General features: G+C 43.4%; 1 protein-coding gene across 7 annotated transcripts in view; it reads left to right on the forward strand.

Moving 5' to 3' along the window:
• RUNX2 (RUNX family transcription factor 2) overlaps window positions 1-16,977 on the forward strand; it is a 224,174-nt gene that overhangs the window by 104,417 nt on the left and 102,780 nt on the right. For 2 of the 7 annotated variants that reach the window (XM_045071040.1, XM_045071043.1), the window contains 2 exons: window positions 10,989-11,054; window positions 12,589-16,942. The exons of 3 other annotated variants lie outside the window; for them this stretch is intronic. In XM_045071040.1, the coding sequence (XP_044926975.1) occupies window positions 10,989-11,054; window positions 12,589-13,067 (545 nt within the window). In that variant the 3' untranslated portion in view covers window positions 13,068-16,942. Of the gene's footprint in view, window positions 1-10,988; window positions 11,055-12,588; window positions 16,943-16,977 lie in introns of those variants that run through there. 2 more of the 7 variants (XM_045071041.1, XM_045071044.1) reach the window with 2 other exon arrangements.

Consider the following 16,977-nt stretch of genomic DNA (forward strand, 5'->3'; position numbering starts at 1 on the left):
AACACTGAGGATGAAACCCCTCTGAAGGGGTGGGTGTGTGGACTGAGAGGGGAGTGTTATCGAGCACAGGAGAAAGTGAAAGGAGGTCCTAGTTTTCTTTCTTTCTTTCTTTTTTCTTCCCCGATTTGCTCTAGTATTTGTTTATCTCCTACAATAAGGAAAAGTTCACTCTTTGGCTTTGGCTGTTTGAAGGCTTTTGCCAAATGCTTAACAATCTGTAGGGTTTGATTTCTCTCAAAAAAACCACTTTGAGAACAAGGCTCTATGTAACTAAGATGTGTTTGTTTTTGTTTAAATCACTCAGAAGAGAAATCATCTCTTGTCCATTGTTAAAAGAGAGGTTTCAATCAAAGGAAAATTCTACATATTCTAAAATATACAAACAGCTCTTTGAAACTGATGCCAAATCAAACTCTAAAAGGGACGTTTCTCTTGCAGAAGTTTTGAGTTAATTCCGTGTGCAAGGCTTGAGTGGAAAAACTCTGAGACAGTCAGAGGAATGAGTTACTGTAACACTGAATTTTGGATTCGGAAGTCCTATGAGGAGCATTGTCTGGGGATAGCGTGGAGACTTTTGGACATGGTTTTAGGCTAAACTCTAGAAACAAAGCAAAGAAATGATCTGTGAAGTGAATCAGTTTTTAAGTTAAAAAAAAGTCCGTAGTTTGTTTTCTGGTGTTACTGAATCTAAACCTCCAACGTAAGGAGGCATGCCTGTCCTCACTTTATTAAAAAATCCAACTGAAATGTTCCCTGTTGTTAAAGAAATGCCATCCTTTCCCCTATTAGGATTCCTATTAGGATGAAAAGTAGTAGATGTTAATAAGACAAGCTCAGTGGGGAAAAGAAGCACAAATTAGGAGACCCAACAACTTCATTTTGGTTCTGCTGCTATTTGACTTCGTGAAATGATTCATTGTTTCTTTGATGGAACTTCGTGATCAGTTGGTATCCATGACGCCTATCTCACAGGACCATTTTGTGAAGGTAAAACCAGATGTACATAAAAGCAGGGACAACTCAAAAGCGGTGTGTGAATTTGAGACATTATTTCTTTTTTATTTATTTTGAGGGTAAGTGTTGATGTGGCACAAGATACTTTGCTTGGGCTGAAAAAAAGTGAGAAAAAGCTTTCATTTTTAGGATAAGGGAGACAACCGGGGAGTAAGGTCTAGAACAACAGCTGCACCCCAAAACTGGTGGTCAGAGTAGAGTTGCGGGTCTGGAATTAACATAAGCCCTTGAGGTCCTGGTAAGCATAGTGATGGTAGTTCAGGAAAAGCAATTGACTGAAAATGGGCAGGCAGAAATCAGAAAGCAGACACAAACCCCACAGTCAGAGAACTGGTCACTGTCTCTTCCTCCCCCAACCCCCACACTTAAACATTTTCTGTGTGTCACTCTGAGAAGAGCCACAGTGACTTAAAGATAAGTTGGACAGAGCCTGTTCTCAAGGAATTTATAGGCAGTGAGAAGGTAATGGTAGGACTGCTGTGTGCACCCAAGGAGAGACAGAAATGGAGAACTGAGTGCAGAAGGAGAGGTCCTTGTGGGCTAAAGCAAGAACATGAGCATAATCTTGGAAGCAGAAGTGGATTGTGAGGTAGACTTTATTTTTTTATTTTTCAAAGAATTTTTATTTATTTATTTGACACAGAACACAAGCAGAGGGAGCAGCAGATAGAGGGAGAGGGAGAAGCAGACTCCCTACTGAGCATGAAGCCCGATGTGGGGCTTGATCCCAGAACCCTGGGATCATAACCTGAGCCAAAGGCAGTCGCTTAACCAACTGAGCCCCCCAGGCACCCCTGTGAGGTAGACTTTAAAGACTGCTTAGAATTCCAAGGGACTGAGATTGGGGTGGGGGGGTAATCATGTAAACCAGGGCAGGAAGTGACAGTGGAGCGTAGGGAGTACAATAAATGGAAGAGGGTCCAGTCTGACTGGATTGTGAGTTGATGAAGTGCATTGAGAGACAGGACCGGAAAGGTAAGTTGGGACAAGACTGTCATTGCAGCAGATGTTTGTCGTGTGTCTACAGAGATCTAGAAATGTATACATACTTAAGTAAAAAGCATGACATGAAGTCCCAGAACACGTAGGCAACAATGAACAAGAAAATCCTGAGGACCCAGTAAGCTGCACAAGACAAGGATTCAGGAACCTAGATAAGCCGTGTGGGCAGAAGTTTCAACACACACACAAAAATAGGTCTTGATTCTAAGGCAACCTTCTGTCCTGACCAGGAAGCCCCTTATATTTTTCTCCCAGGGCAGGAACCATGCCACAGCATGAGCAGCCCAGGCCTGGCTCTGGGAAGCAGGTCAGCGTGTACATCTGACTCTCAAGGGAAAGATGGCAAACATAGGCTGGGTCCTGGCAGGCTACAGCTGGAGGCTCGAGCCTGTGGCTTTGATCCTAATATTAATATGGATGGTGTTAGGTCTGTCATAGCTGTACGCCTTGTAGCTGACACAGACTGAATAGTACTGTGGTGGTCTGGTTCAAGTTCTGGTTCAATTTGAGGCCTTGGGTGGTTTGAGTCAGGTCCTTTAAGGTCCAGGATGGCCTCAGGGCTGTCGGAACACACCAGGGTGCTAAGTCTTTAGAGGGGAATGATATTTGAAAAAGCTGAGCTCCCTCACTTTTGAGTGGCTCTGCTGCCTGGAGCTGACTCTTCCTTCCCCTGGGCCTCTCGTGCTCTGTGCCAGACTTGGAGGCAGAGTCTGAGACTGGATTGGTGCTGGACTGAAAGGAGCAGAGCTCTTCCTATTTTAGGAGGTGGAGGATTGAAGCTCAAGCTGAAAGCACAGTGTGTGCATCATGGGCTGGTGGAATGTGGCCTCTGTGGTGCTGATCTGCTGTGCTTTTTTACAGAATAGTTCAGTTGGGACTGGAGCTGGGTGTTAGGCGAGGTAAATGGGGACTTTGGGGATAATGATTCATGTTGAGACCCAATCTTTTCTAGTTTGGACCCAATCTTTTCCGTTTTCTTTTTCTCTGGCTCCACTAGTTTAAGTGGTACTGGTAGGAAGGGATTTCCTTTCGAGATGGAGACATTTGCTACTGGCTGTGTCCTTTTGCCAGGTTACACTTACAAGGGCGTTATCCAAAGAGAGAACCTGACGAATAGAAAACAAGATTTCTTAGAACATTAGTGGCAAAGACTACATGAGAATCTGGGGGCTGAGTCACGCGTGGCAAATTGGTGGCATGTATTAGCCTCCCCATTTCGCACTGCGTGCCCATCTCTACCCCCATCCCTGTCCCCGTCCTCATCATCCCTGTCTCTATCCCCATCCCTATCTCTGTCCCATCCCCATCCTCATCCCTATCCTCATCCCCATCCCTAGGGCTATCTTTGACCTTTGATCAGGCCTCTTTCCATCACTGCCCTTCAGGTGGGTATGGCCAGGTAGTTAGAATTGCCATGAAAATAACACTGATTCCCTGCTTGGAAGACAAGATGGGGTAGCTGAGCTCTACAGGTCTGGGGCCAGGTCCTGGCCACCCATAAATGGTCTTCAACTTTGAGGAAATCACTTCACTTCTCTGAACTTCAGTTGGTCATCACAGTGTAGGGTCAGTGACAAGTTCTACCTCACAGGGCCAGGGGAGGATTCAGTGCCATCACGCAGGTAGGAGTGTTTCAGCAGAGATCCTCTGCCAGTCAGAGTCATCCACTCTCAATTGTCTGGTTAGCCAGTCCTTCCTCTCAGGAGAACCGGCCACAGCATGGGATACCACGACTATTAAATCACGTATAGGATTCCTATGGTTGGAGCGGAGTGAAGACTGCTCTGGGAAGCAACAGCCAGTGCCGTTATCAGCCCATCATCAAGCAGCCTGGAGTCAGAGCGCTCCTACATGATGGCTTAGGCTTGCTACCAAACTCAAGAGAAGCTCTCCTCAAATGTTTCCACTGAAGTACCCCAAAGGGCAGAGGAAACTCCAGGGTTTCTTCATGGCTCCTGCTCTCCCCAACCTATTGACATAACCCCAAACAACCCCAGCTCCTGCAAGGGGAGCACTTTCAGGTTTCTCATTTTATCTTAAAACTCATGTGAATTTTACTCCATACTATGCCTATTTTTTTTTTGTTTCAATACAAAAATAATGTTTTAACTTAATAATACTCAGTTATAGGTCCCTCTTTAAAAACCCTCCCCCATTTGTTCCTTTCTTGTATTTCATGCCCTCCTATCAGCCAGGCTTTGGTGTCTAATATAGAACATCTCAACCAGTTCATAAATTTCTGCTTTTAATATAGTCTGAGTTACCACTCGCGCAGGCCACAGGAAAATACCAGGCCGTCCCCTCTGCATTCAGGCTTTTTTAAAAAAAAGATTTACTTAGTAACAATTTATCATTTAGTTGCAATTTTTAAAATAATCTTAATTGGCTACATATGTTATCAAATAAGAGCGGGTCTTGGAGCCTCCGCCTCCCTCCGCATCCTTCTCGGCCCCCCCCCTTGCCCCGTTTGCGCATGCGCACTGCCTCCTGCCCGCTGGAGAATGAATTCTGCCACTGGAGGCAGATACTATCACAGGAAAGCCTCCCCGTGATTGGAGATAAGATTACCGATACTGAAGCTGTTATTTTTAGGAGGGGAAGACTACTGCTTTTAAACCTCTTTCCCTCTTTTTCCTAGTGTGTCCTCTCTTAATTGTGGCTCCAGGTAGCCATAAGTCATTAGTGGTTTTTAATTTCTCTGAAACTGAAATAAGGTCTGAAAGGGTGGATTTGTCCTTTTTTCCCCTACTTTTCCCTCCCCTTCCCCCCACCCTTTTTTTTTCTGGCTAATCGGAGGAACGCAACCACATCTGAAGCCACTTGGCTCATTATGAATTTCATGGAAACTGATTCTCTGAAAGTGTTTCCATATGTGTGTTCCCAATATATCCCATCCTCTCTAAATGGGAGCACAGACGTGTGCATGGGCTGGAAATGGCTTCAGGATGTGACAGAGCAGTCATATGACCGCCACGGCACTGTGGGTGGCCTCTTCTGAAAGACACGGTGTCCTGGGTGCTGGCCTCCTTCCTGCAGCGGATCTGGTTTCAAAGACTACCCACCCTTCCTAGCCTTTAAAAAGTTCTTAATCAAGGCCCAGCAAGAAGATCTCTCTCATTTTTCCTCCGTTTCTCTGCCCCCCCAACCCTCCGGTTCCTTCCTTCTCTCCTACTCTCCCTCCCTATGTGTGTGCATGTACACTCCCACATCTCCTACCGCTGGCCTCCTCTCCCCTCAAAAGAGGAAATATGTTATTCCAACAATATCCTCAAAATTTGGGTGGGTTTAGGGAATGGTTGAAGTTTCTGGAAACTGCCAGGTTGTTGTTTCTTTGTTTTTTTCCCTCTCTCTTTCCTTCAGCATAACATACTTTCTTAGCCTTGGGATCAGCTTGTCTTCCAGATTTTGTGAGCATGCAGTGGAAAAGTACAATTCATTACAACACGGAAAATAAATATTTATCCTGGATAGTTGAGGCACTTTTCCTCTCTTTTGCAAAACTATGGAGTTTGCTAGTCTGACCTTTCATTATCTTAAAAAATTTGGTTTCACATTCTCCTTTTTTCTGGTTTCTTCTCCATCGGTATGATCTACTACACTTCTTCCACATAGGGTATATTTTTCCAATTATTATCTAATGAAATTACAAGTAAAACTAATTTAGAGATAGATACTGGGTCATTTTAGTGTGGGGACAAATTCAGGGAAATTGAGAAAATTGATGGAAAAATCCTTTAAAACCTCAGTTTGGAAAATGCAAAGTACTCTTCTGCATATAGTCTAAAATTGATTTTTGGATAGTATTTACATAGCATTTCTTCTTCTGTCCTATTTGCTGTTTGAGACTATGTTAGTCGTTCATCTGTGAGGCACATTTTTTGGAAGTACCCATTTTAGCATCATACTGTGTAGGTATAAGAATACATGGTTCTTATCCTTAATTTACTCTTCTTCAGCTGGAAAATGAAAACATTTCTCTAAAAACAATGATAAATACCTTAAAATGCACGGAGCAAAATTTATGTGCAAAAAAAGTTCAGGAGGTATATGATTAAAAAAAGATGATGAGACTTTGTATCCTGGGAAGTTTTAATGTATGGGTGAGCTTTAAAGATGGTGCCTGCCCAGACTTGGTCTGGCAGAGAGAAGAGTGGGGGGCCATGAGTCTGGGGAGAGCATGAGCAAAGCGCCTATGAGGGTCCTGAGTGTATGTCCTGCTGTGAAGAGGACAGTTCATACTGAGGAGCAGTGGGACATGATCTTGGAAAAGTAGAACAGATGACTCTGAAAATATGCCAGTAGCCTCCTCCTCATTTCTTCCCCTCCATGGCCGAGGTGTCCCATCATGCTTTGTGAAAGGTGGCTGACCTTTGCCTGGTTGTCAGGCTCTGCCACCTGTTTGGCCTGAGAAGGTGATGTGTAAGCAGGAGGTTTCTCCCTGTCCCTGTGCATTTCCACAGAATGCAGATTTAAGACCCCTCAAGACCGATCCTCCCCATTTTCCCACTGGCAGGCCGAGTCAGAGCTGCAGAGCCAGAAGAACCTCCTCAGATTTACCTTGTGTCTAGGCTTCTGTTTCTTCATCTATAAGTCACCTCTGATTCTTGATGCCTCTCACGTACTTGCTCTGTCTACTGGTCCAGAAATTCAGACAGAGTGTGAGTTTTACCCTCTGTCACCTTTCTACCTACTCCACATAAATACCACCACCTCGGTGACAGCAGGTGCCCTGGGGTCCTGCGGCAGAAGAGTGGGCTTGCTCCCCTCCCTCAGGTCCCGTATTTGTGGCCTGGCCCTCTTGTTCCCTCATCTCCTCTCCGCATGGCACTCGGCAGGGACTGGTACCTGGATTCTGGCTCTGATGGTACTGGGAACGACACCAGCGGACAGGCAGCAGTATCTGTTCACTACTGGGGATGGACTGTCCAAAACGTGAGGTCCAGTGATGTCATGACACTCAGGAAGAGCTTCGACCACTCTTTAAAGAGAGTTTTATAAGGATGGATTCTTCAGAGTCATATTGGGATGCTGTTGGTCTGATATCAGTATTGCTTCAATGCTTTTTATATCTGTTTTTTTAACTTGTCAGAAATGTATTAACTATCTTACAGAGTTCCTGACTCCCAGACTGATTTACTTATTCACTCATTATCACCATCCATCCATATACATACCCTAAAAAGCAAAAACCAAAACACTTAAGCTCCTGGAGTATAGAAGCAATAGGAGAGGAAAAGAAATCATGACCTTTACACCCAGTGCTTTATAGCTGGGAGAGAATAGGCTAAGAAACAGTTAATAATTCAGTAAAGTAGCAACTCTTAAGGGCCCAAAAGAGAGATATGGGAAGGAACTGCTCTTGACACCAGAGGGAAAAAAGGAATTATAGAATAGAGCAGGTGGGGCAGGGCAGCCAAAAAACATTGTCGAAGGGGAAGAAGATTCTTCAAGAAAGCAGCTCTGTGGCGAGTTGAGGACTATACATTTCCAGAGGAGGAATGCCACGAAGGGGTCAATAAAAAGTTCTTGGGCTTTATTCAAGATTTGTCGAAGCAATAACTCCTGCCATTTAAAAGGCCCCAATGAAGCTTTGAAGTTAACACCTCATTGCGGGGAAGCATGATGGCTTTTCATTCTGTACACGGATGCCTTCGTGTTACAGAGGAGAGCAAGGGACGCTGCCTGTGCCAGTTCGGTTCCCCTGGCTTCAGGGCCCCTCTTCCTTTCCTGTGCCTGACCTGTCGCCTCTGCTGGGGTGCGTCAGTTCTGCTTCAGGGAGGGGACGATGGGCGTGCCCAGTGTCTCCCAGCTGACAGTCCCAAATGACAAGTGCCTTGTCTGTTACTGTTCCCAGACTCCTCTGTTTTCTTTCATTCTAGAGATCGCCTTGCCCATTCTCAACCAACCCTGATTTACTGAGGATCTAGTGAGTGAGAAGGTGTATATCAGAGTGCTAGGTAAAGGCCTAGAAATGTCCAGTAGTATTGTGATTAAGCACTGAGGGGGAGACAAACAAGGATTAGACAAATCCTGCCCTCAGCAGCCCACTGTTGAGTGAGGAGTCAAGGATGAGCCAAGGTCACTGGCATTAGAAAGCAATGTGTGAAAGATGCTGGCGGGGGATCGCAGGCCACGGGACCCAAAGATGAGGGATTCTCTTTTATTCCCCCTTGTCTTTTTGGTTTTACTCCTTCCACTATGCTTTCTGCTTGCCCTGATGACCCAGGAAACCCCAGTGGGTAAAGAGAGGCAATTTCCTTGTTCCCTGTAGATCTTGAGAAGGCTGGGGAAGAGGCAAGACTTTTTAGAAAATTTTAATATTGATTTTATTTCTATTTGAGCTTCCTGCGCATTTTATTAATATAGTCTCCTCATGTATATTAGGTCTTGCTGCTACTGTGTTAACAAGCAAGGTTCTTGCAACTCTCTATGAGAGCTGCATTCCTTCACAGGCTATCTGACCGTGGCCAGAGGTGCAGATAGCAGAGCGGGAATGAAACACGTCTGTAGGAAACCAGCAGGTCCTACGGGAATCAAACCCTTGACCTCGGTCTCATTCACATGATGCCACAAGCAACTGAACTAATTGCCCACGATTTAGCAGATTAGCTCCAACAAGGCCTCAAAGAGCTGTCAGGATATCCCAAAGATAGTAATGCTCCCGGGGGTAACACAGAGGCTCCAGAGAGCCTGTGGAAATACTCAGGTACAGTTAGATTTTCAAGGCAAGAAATGCATGGACCTGTGATTGTGACAACCACATTCCTTACGGGTAAATAAGATTGCAAAGAGGTCATGACTCTGCATCTTTCAGGCTGCATGATCTGTAGTGTACACAGATCCCCTTCTCTGGATCTCAGCTTGCCTGTTTGTTAATGGGTTAGCTTAGAATTAATTATCCAAGCAGTAGGTGAGGAATTTGGACATTTCCATCAGATATCCCAAGCAGCAGAGGAGGGTAAATGGGTGCTATAGGGAATCTGGAGGACATAGTCTAAAACTTAGTAAGTACAAAAGTTTGTTCAAGTCTTAGTTTGTTTACCTAAAAATTCACCCAAGTGTTCTATTCCATACATATCCTATTACTGTCCATATGCCCTGTCTCCAAGCCGAGTAAAACCAGCCCGTTGGGAAGATGCCCCATGTTTATCTTGGGCTTCAAGTAACTCCTGGCAGTACTGGCTTTATTTAATCAGCCAGTTGGAGGCAGGAGTTTTAAACTGGCTCGGGGGAGCTCTGTGCGACGAGGCACCTCCCTGGGGCAGTTACTGAGTTTTGTTTTCACATTTATAAAGTTAGATTGAGGTGTTAGCACTTTTAGAACTCTCCAGGCTTTTATCTGTGACCCCTCAATAAGTAGATAATACATTTTCTTTACCATTTTTGATATTAATATCCAGGTCTTTTTTTTTTTTTTTAAGTTTGTTGTAGTTGTATTGAGGCTAACTAGCATAGTTCAGTAGAAGTAGTAGAAGAAGAAGTAGAAGATCATCTATAAGTACACCTGAGTTCACGTAAAAAACAGAGATTAAAATTATGGATGCCACCTTATTCAGGGAAAGGAAATTTATTTATATTATTTGCTTCTGCAAAAATGATTATAAACTAAAGATTAGGAAGGGCTTTATGTTTTTCTTTTTAGAATTCCGTCTCCTCACCTTAGGTTATTACATAAGGGATCTCCTGTGAAACTGTAACGAGTTGTTAATGTCTCTCCATGCAGAACACACTGCAGTATGTTTCAGAAACATTTCTTGGTAACACAACATGATTAAGGGAATTCCAGAAAATCCCATTTTTTTGTTAGTTATAAAAATGACTGTATAATCCCTTTAAAGTCCACATTAGCTGTCTTTGCCCAGAAGGAGTTAATCCTCAAGACATTACAGTCTCAAATGACTCAAAGTCATTGGTCCACATTCTGTCAGCCTAGCAGAAATTTGTTGCATTGTTTTCTATAAACCACAACCAGAGCTCATTAATTGAAAAATGAATGTCAATTTCCATTAGCTGGCATCTATAAACCAGAAAGGTACAGTGATCCTGGCATGTGATGGGTAATAAAAACATCAGCAAAATGTCTCAGGTAAAATAGAGAAGGTGAGGGAGTAGAGGAATAAATTCAAAACCATATTGGAGTTTACTGGCAGGGCCCCACATCAAGGGTTTTAATGAGGCTTCTGCATCAAAATAAGGGAAACCACATGGAATGTTAATTATGACTGCAGCATATTTTAAGTACAGATACCCACGAGAAGCATTTCTTTTCTTTTCTTTTCTTTTTTAACATGGACAAGCCTGTCTGTGTGAGCTTCGTGCTTCTGTGGGGGGCAAACGGTGGTGTTTTCAGTGTGACTTCTTTCTGTTTGCGATTGTCCACATTATTCTGGTTTCTCTCACAAGAGCCGAACATTGAACTTAATCTGTACAGAAGTGGCCTGCCTAGAACAATTAGCGGCGCCAGCACTAGTTCACCTAGCTGCTCTGCAAGGCAAAGGCCGGCCGAGGAACATCTGGGGCCCTCACGTCCTGCGTGTGGCTCCTTCCGCAGAGGGCACCAGCACGGGGCTCCAGAGACCCTACGCCTGCTCCCGTTTGCCCTCTGTCAGAATCACTCAGCCCACATCTGAACCCTGGAGCCGGTTAAAATTTTGCATCCGGGAGGGGTGAGGTAGAGACCGGTGGAAGATAGAAGACTTTGTAGAGAGCAGAGAGTAAACTGCCCAGAGTGTGTGAGTTTTGGTGCGTCATCTTGAAAGTGTTTGCTTCTGGTATCCGAAGCTGCTCACTAGCTCTTTACCCTCTGCTTAGGGGCCTGCAGATTCTGGGAAAGCACTCAGGATGGGTGGGAACTTCTCTGCCTCCCCCTGCCCCTCAGACTGTTGCTTCTCCTCCTATCCCGGAGTTCCCGGTGGTGATAGAGGGGTTAGAGCTGGAAGGGAACTTAGAGTTCATCCCCCCTCATTTTACAGATGATGACACTGCCACCTCTGACTTCTGCCTCTGGCCTTCCACTCTCAGTAAGAAGAGCCAGGCAGGTGAGACTTGTTATTAACAATTGCTGGGTCGGGCTGGGTGGGGCCGGCTGATTGGTACTGTCCGATTTTTGAGAACAACTTTTTTTTAAACTATGTATGGCTTTTTAAATTGTCGCTTTTGATGACAAATGCACATCCTGGCCCTTACAAAGATCCCAGGCAGTGTGCATTTTAACAAAGATCCACAACTCTTAGTCAGCACCTTTAAGGAAAACCATTAGGATCATTTCTTTAATAAACACTGTAGCATCCAAGAACAAGAGTTCAGTAAAAACGGGACTGAGGATGTACCTCCTGACGGAGGCCTTGATGGAGCACTAAGTGCTTTCCCTTACGGATGAAAACTGTAGGAAAAGCAAACACGGCAGACGCAAAGACTTGGAAGGTTTTAGATGTGACAAAATCTTAAGATCGCTGGGATCATAAAAGGCCTTGTCCTAATTCTGTCAATTTTTGAAAATCATAACCCAGTCTTTAAAGATCACCACTCTTAAGTTTTTAGGCATTTCAGAACACTGATTTCCACATGAAGTGCTTTATGACTATGGTTTTATAAGTTTAAGCACCAGAAATAGCTACAAAGGAGCCACACTGTTGGCTTTAGAAGTTAAGGGACTTTACATTTTAGAGCAAAACAAGCTTTGCCTCCAGGTACCACTTGGAGTTAGCCTGAAGCTAATTCTATAGGATGTGGCACAGGGGCCTGGTGAATGGATGCTGAGGGAGGCAGCCTCTTCCTTGTCCGCCTGCCAGGCATGGAGCCTCTCACAAAAGAGGCTGTTGGCACCTGGCCTAAATAAGCCCTAGGTCACCCATCAAGGCTCGAGATGCAACCTACTTATTTAGTTTATGACCCTCAGGAGAATTTCTAAGGGCTAGACTCTTCCCCTTTGCCTCCAGAAAAATAAGATAGTTCCAGAATACATTGAAATCTGGTATGATTTTTTTGGCATTCATTACTAAGATGACGAATAAAATAAAGACTATAGGTGATTTTAAGAACTGAAGAGAAGTGATAGGAACATGTTAGGGTTTCTTTTTGGAGTTCCTTCATTGACGAAGGGGCCCTGCCAAGAGTACCAATAGCAAAACTGATCTTTGGGATTTCTTTATATTGGGTGGAGAAAAAGAAACTTGTCCTACTTAGTAAAAACATCCCTTTCAAATACCTGAGGTGCAACGAGAAACAAAAAGAGAGGAAAAAAAAAATCAATGAGGATTCAGTCTTAAGTCTGGTGAGTGAATCTATGTGTTGGGTTGGTTTACACATAAGACCTAGCACACATTGGAGTTTTAAAAACCCTTTGGGGTTCTCTGGGGGGTGGGTGAAGGACTTAAGTACTGTCAAGTGAAAAAACAAAACAAAACAAAACTGTGTAGTGACCAGTGCATTTGAAGGTCTATTTGTGACTTGTTGTTCCTTTTTGGGAAGCTAAAGGTTTTTTTGTTTTTGTTTTTTTCTTGTAAAAATTCTCTCATTATTTTAATTGATATTTACAGATTTTTTCCCCCCATCTTCTGTTATAATTTTTAGGTGCTTCAGAACTGGGCCCTTTTTCAGACCCCAGGCAGTTCCCAAGCATTTCATCCCTCACTGAGAGCCGCTTCTCCAACCCACGAATGCACTATCCAGCCACCTTTACTTACACCCCGCCAGTCACCTCAGGCATGTCCCTCGGTATGTCCGCCACCACCCACTACCACACCTACCTGCCACCACCCTACCCCGGCTCTTCCCAAAGCCAGAGTGGACCCTTCCAGACCAGCAGCACTCCATATCTCTACTATGGCACTTCGTCAGGATCCTATCAGTTCCCCATGGTGCCGGGGGGAGATCGGTCTCCTTCCAGAATGCTTCCACCATGCACCACCACCTCGAATGGCAGCACGCTATTAAATCCAAATTTGCCTAACCAGAATGATGGTGTTGACGCTGATGGAAGCCACAGCAGTTCCCCAACTGTTTTGAATTCTAGTGGCAGAATGGATGAATCTGTTTGGCGACCATATTGAAATTTCCTCAGCAGTGGCCCAGCGGTATCTGGGAGCTGCATCCCAAACGTATCAATATATACATATATAGAGAGAGTGCATATATATGTATATCAATGAGCTATCTACAAAGTGCCTATTTTTTAGAAGATTTTTCATTCCCTCACTCAGTCATGATCTTCCAACCATAAGAGGGTACAGATACTGAGAAGCAAAAGGCCCGAGAGACACCATCCTATCTAGGTTCCAGGTTGTTTTCTACTTAAGATGTACTTTTACAAACCAAGGAAAAAGGTATTTTTTTGTTGTGTTGTTGTTTGGCCTGTTACCACAAATCATCTGTTCCTATGGCAAGTCAGAGAGGCGGACTCCAGGTTCAGGAGGAAGAAGAGCAAAGCCACTTCCTCTCTGTGCTTTGATACCACACACCCTCGTGGTGACGGCTATGTCTGGACCCGTGCACTCTGCAGACCAGCTTCCAAAACCGGTCGAGGTGCACATCGGGCAAAGATGCACAAAGGTGCACAAAGGGCAAAGAGGGAGAATGGATGATTCCATCACAGTACCATCCATTCTGAGTCACTGTCCCAAACTTTGCTTTCAGACTTGCCGTGAGTTCTCATCTGAACTGTTTGGTTCAGTTTTTGTTCTTTTTTTTTTTTTTTCTTTCATACTTTAAGAAAGTGACTTCAAAAAAATACTGATTGGAATAGATGATTTCATTTTACTTTTTAATACTTTGTTTCCTTTTCCCATTTAACCAAAAAGAAATCCCAGCCCTCAACACCACCCCTGCCCCATCCCTGCACCTTTCTCCTTTTATGCAAAACTCAAAATGGCAATACCTTATTATAGCCATAATGGTATAGATAGTGTTTGCGTTTGGCTGTGTGTTGTTTTCTTTTTTTTTTTTAAATTATGAATATGTGTAAAATCTGAGGTAACTTGCTAACGTGAATGGTCATATAACTTTAAAGATATATTTATAATTATTTAATGACATTTGGACCCTTGAAACTTTTCTTAGTGTACTGATACATTGACTTCGGTCTCTAAAAGTGCTCTTTATTAAATAACAAATTTCTTCAGTGGGCTAGAGCCATATCTGAAATATTGCTAAGCAATTTCAGTTCATCCAGGCACAATGTGATTTTCAAAAATACGTCCATCTCCAAATATTTTAGATGTAGCTTGTTTTTTGTGATGTATGAAGGAAATGTTATGCTTCGTTCTTTCAGACCTTGAATTGCCTCTAACCCAGCTTTGCCTTCTAAAGCAATAATTAGGGATTGAAAAACCAACTCTTAGCCCTGTATCACTCATGTTGCCCTTTATTAGCATGAAATGCTGGAGTGATGTGGTTTCCCAGTTTCTTTTGAATAATGGTGACTCTTGTCATATTAAAAAGACAAGCACAAGTGAATCATTGAACTGCAGAAAAATGTTCTGTGGTTTCCTAGTAAAAGCAAAACTCTAAATCGCCAGGCTTCATAGTAAAGACACAGCTTAAAGCCACCCATGTAGCTTAAGGACTGATCATGATACACGTAGCCAGTAAAGCCAAATTGCACCAGGGATTCTTAACTAACCCGCCTTACCAAACAGTAAGGAGAACCCAGATCTGCCTCACCTAAGGCCCCATTGGCAGCTCTCTACGGAATCTGCATTTAAAGGAGCAGATTTAGCCATTGTCTCATGGGAGCCATGTCATCTGAAGGAGTTGGAGACTTCCAGCAGATAGCTGAGCTGAGTTAATGTAGGGCCTTGGGGACCCATATCAAACCCCTTGGGGGTCAAAGGAAGGCAAGGCCATGTGGAGTTTGGTGTCTACTACTGTGTATGAATTTGAGCAGAAGCCCTCCTGAAGGATGCACTTTGGCCACTCCTGGTGACCACCTGGCAAATTCTCAGCGTGAATCCTTATTCCAAGCCAGGATCACTCCATGACACCACTGGGCAAATCCCTGCTGGCTCCCTCTCAGGTCCGGGGGACCCCTTTGTTTCAGTTCTGTGCCCCCACTGAGCAGAACCCCAGCCTCTGGGGACCCTTTCTCTGTAGTCATTCCCAGGCCCGCTTCATGGGCCGTCAAGCCTGGTGGGACGGTGTGTGTTGTGGGGGCATCTGGCCCTGTGCTACTGGGTGGGGGCCTCCCTTGCGACCACCCCAACTCCTCCTAACAAAAATCGAGGGCAAAACAAAACAAAACAATACAAAACACTGCCTTCTAAAGGTTGTATACCAAGTATGCTTAGATAAATAAGCCACTTTTCTATTACTTAACCAAGATGGAAGTAGTAACTGATACTATTTATTGTTTGTGTGTGGTAGCTTGAAGCACGCCACTGTCCATTTATTTGTTAAGTGTAAAATATGTGTGTTTGTTTCAGCAGCACTTAAAAAAGCCAGTGTCTGGTTACACATTTCAATTTTAATTAATTGACATAAAAATGTTACCGCCAGTGCCAGCTGTACCCTATTTAATAAAAAAGGTACTATATTTGTACATTATTTTTTAATGTTAAAAGGGCTTTTTTAAGTTTACAGTACACATACTAAGTGACTTTAGGGATGCTTTTGTGTTGAAATGTTATTATAGTGGCTGCAGGCAGCAACCCAGAAACACTTTAAAAAGTTTTTTTTTTTTTTCCTTGGGAAAAATTCAAGCACTTCTTCCTTCCACCCTCACTCCAACCACTCCAAAGGGGTAAGTCACATTTCTTGGATTGAATTCTGCCCTTTTTCAGCCTGGGGGTTAAATATTCCCTCCTCCTCCTCTTTTTTTTTTTTTTTTTTTAACCGAACCCTTAATTTGCACTGGGTCATGTATATGATCTGTGATTTCAAGACCAAAGCAAAGCCCGACTATTCCTCCTACCACGGAACTGCGTACTAGCCAACACTCTGTATTTCCTTCAGGTTCAAAGAGCACGGTTCTCTTTGTAGCACAGACGTTGCTGGAGTTTTCGGCGTGACCAGCTCAGCCGCTTTCTGTCTTATTTTAGTTGTCTCACAAAGTGTGACCAGTGTCAGGGTTCCAGAACATACCACAGTGTTGATTTTAGATGAGTGAAATGACTTCCAGCCTGGAACTGAGAGACTCGACCAATGAACTACGGTTTGCTCTTCAGACAGTCTCACTAACCCCACCCTGCCCCCGGGGCCTTTTAAAAATGAGCAGAGAAATCCACACCGTTAGGGACCATCTATTGCAAACCCAGAGGGGAGGAGATGTGTGTGCTCCTTAAGAGTTCCCTTCATTCCCAGGAAAGGGACTGACTCAGAGTCTAGGTTAATACATGGAAACACAAAGCATGAGTGAAGACAATAACGACTTCTATGACATTCGAAAGAACAATCATAAATAAAATAAAGAGGACTCTGGCAAACCTTGAATTTGTTGTTCTTCAAAAGAGAATGCATTTAAAAAATATTTTCTGTGTGAGAATTTTTTAGATGTTTGTTTACTTCATGTTTACAAATAACTGTTTGCTTTTTAATGCAGTACTTTGAAATATATCAGCCAAAACCATAATTTACAGTAATTTCTTAGGTATTCTGAATAAAATTCCATTTTTTTTTTTTTGGATATGCTTTACCATTCTTAGATTTCTGTGGAACAAAAAAATGTTTGTAGCATTTTGTGTAAATACAAGCTTTTCATTTTTATTTTTCCAATTGCTGTTGCCCAAGATCTGCTTTCCCTGCACATATTGTACAAATTCTGCTTTGTGCCACAGGCCATGATTGTGGATGAGTTTACTTTCAACTTCAAAGGGACTATTTGTATTGTATGTTGCAACTGTAAATGGAATTATTTGGCATTTTTCTCATGATTGTAATATTAATTTGAAGTTTGAATTTAATTTTCAATAAAATGGCTTTTTTGGTTTTGTTACGTGTGTACTTTGGGTCTTTTCTCAGCCGCGGTTT

This window comes from Mustela putorius, unplaced genomic scaffold, assembly GCF_011764305.1.
Source record: "Mustela putorius furo isolate JIRA1106 unplaced genomic scaffold, ASM1176430v1.1 tig00003983_pilon_pilon_pilon, whole genome shotgun sequence".
In the NCBI taxonomy this organism is placed as follows: Eukaryota; Metazoa; Chordata; class Mammalia; order Carnivora; family Mustelidae; genus Mustela; species Mustela putorius.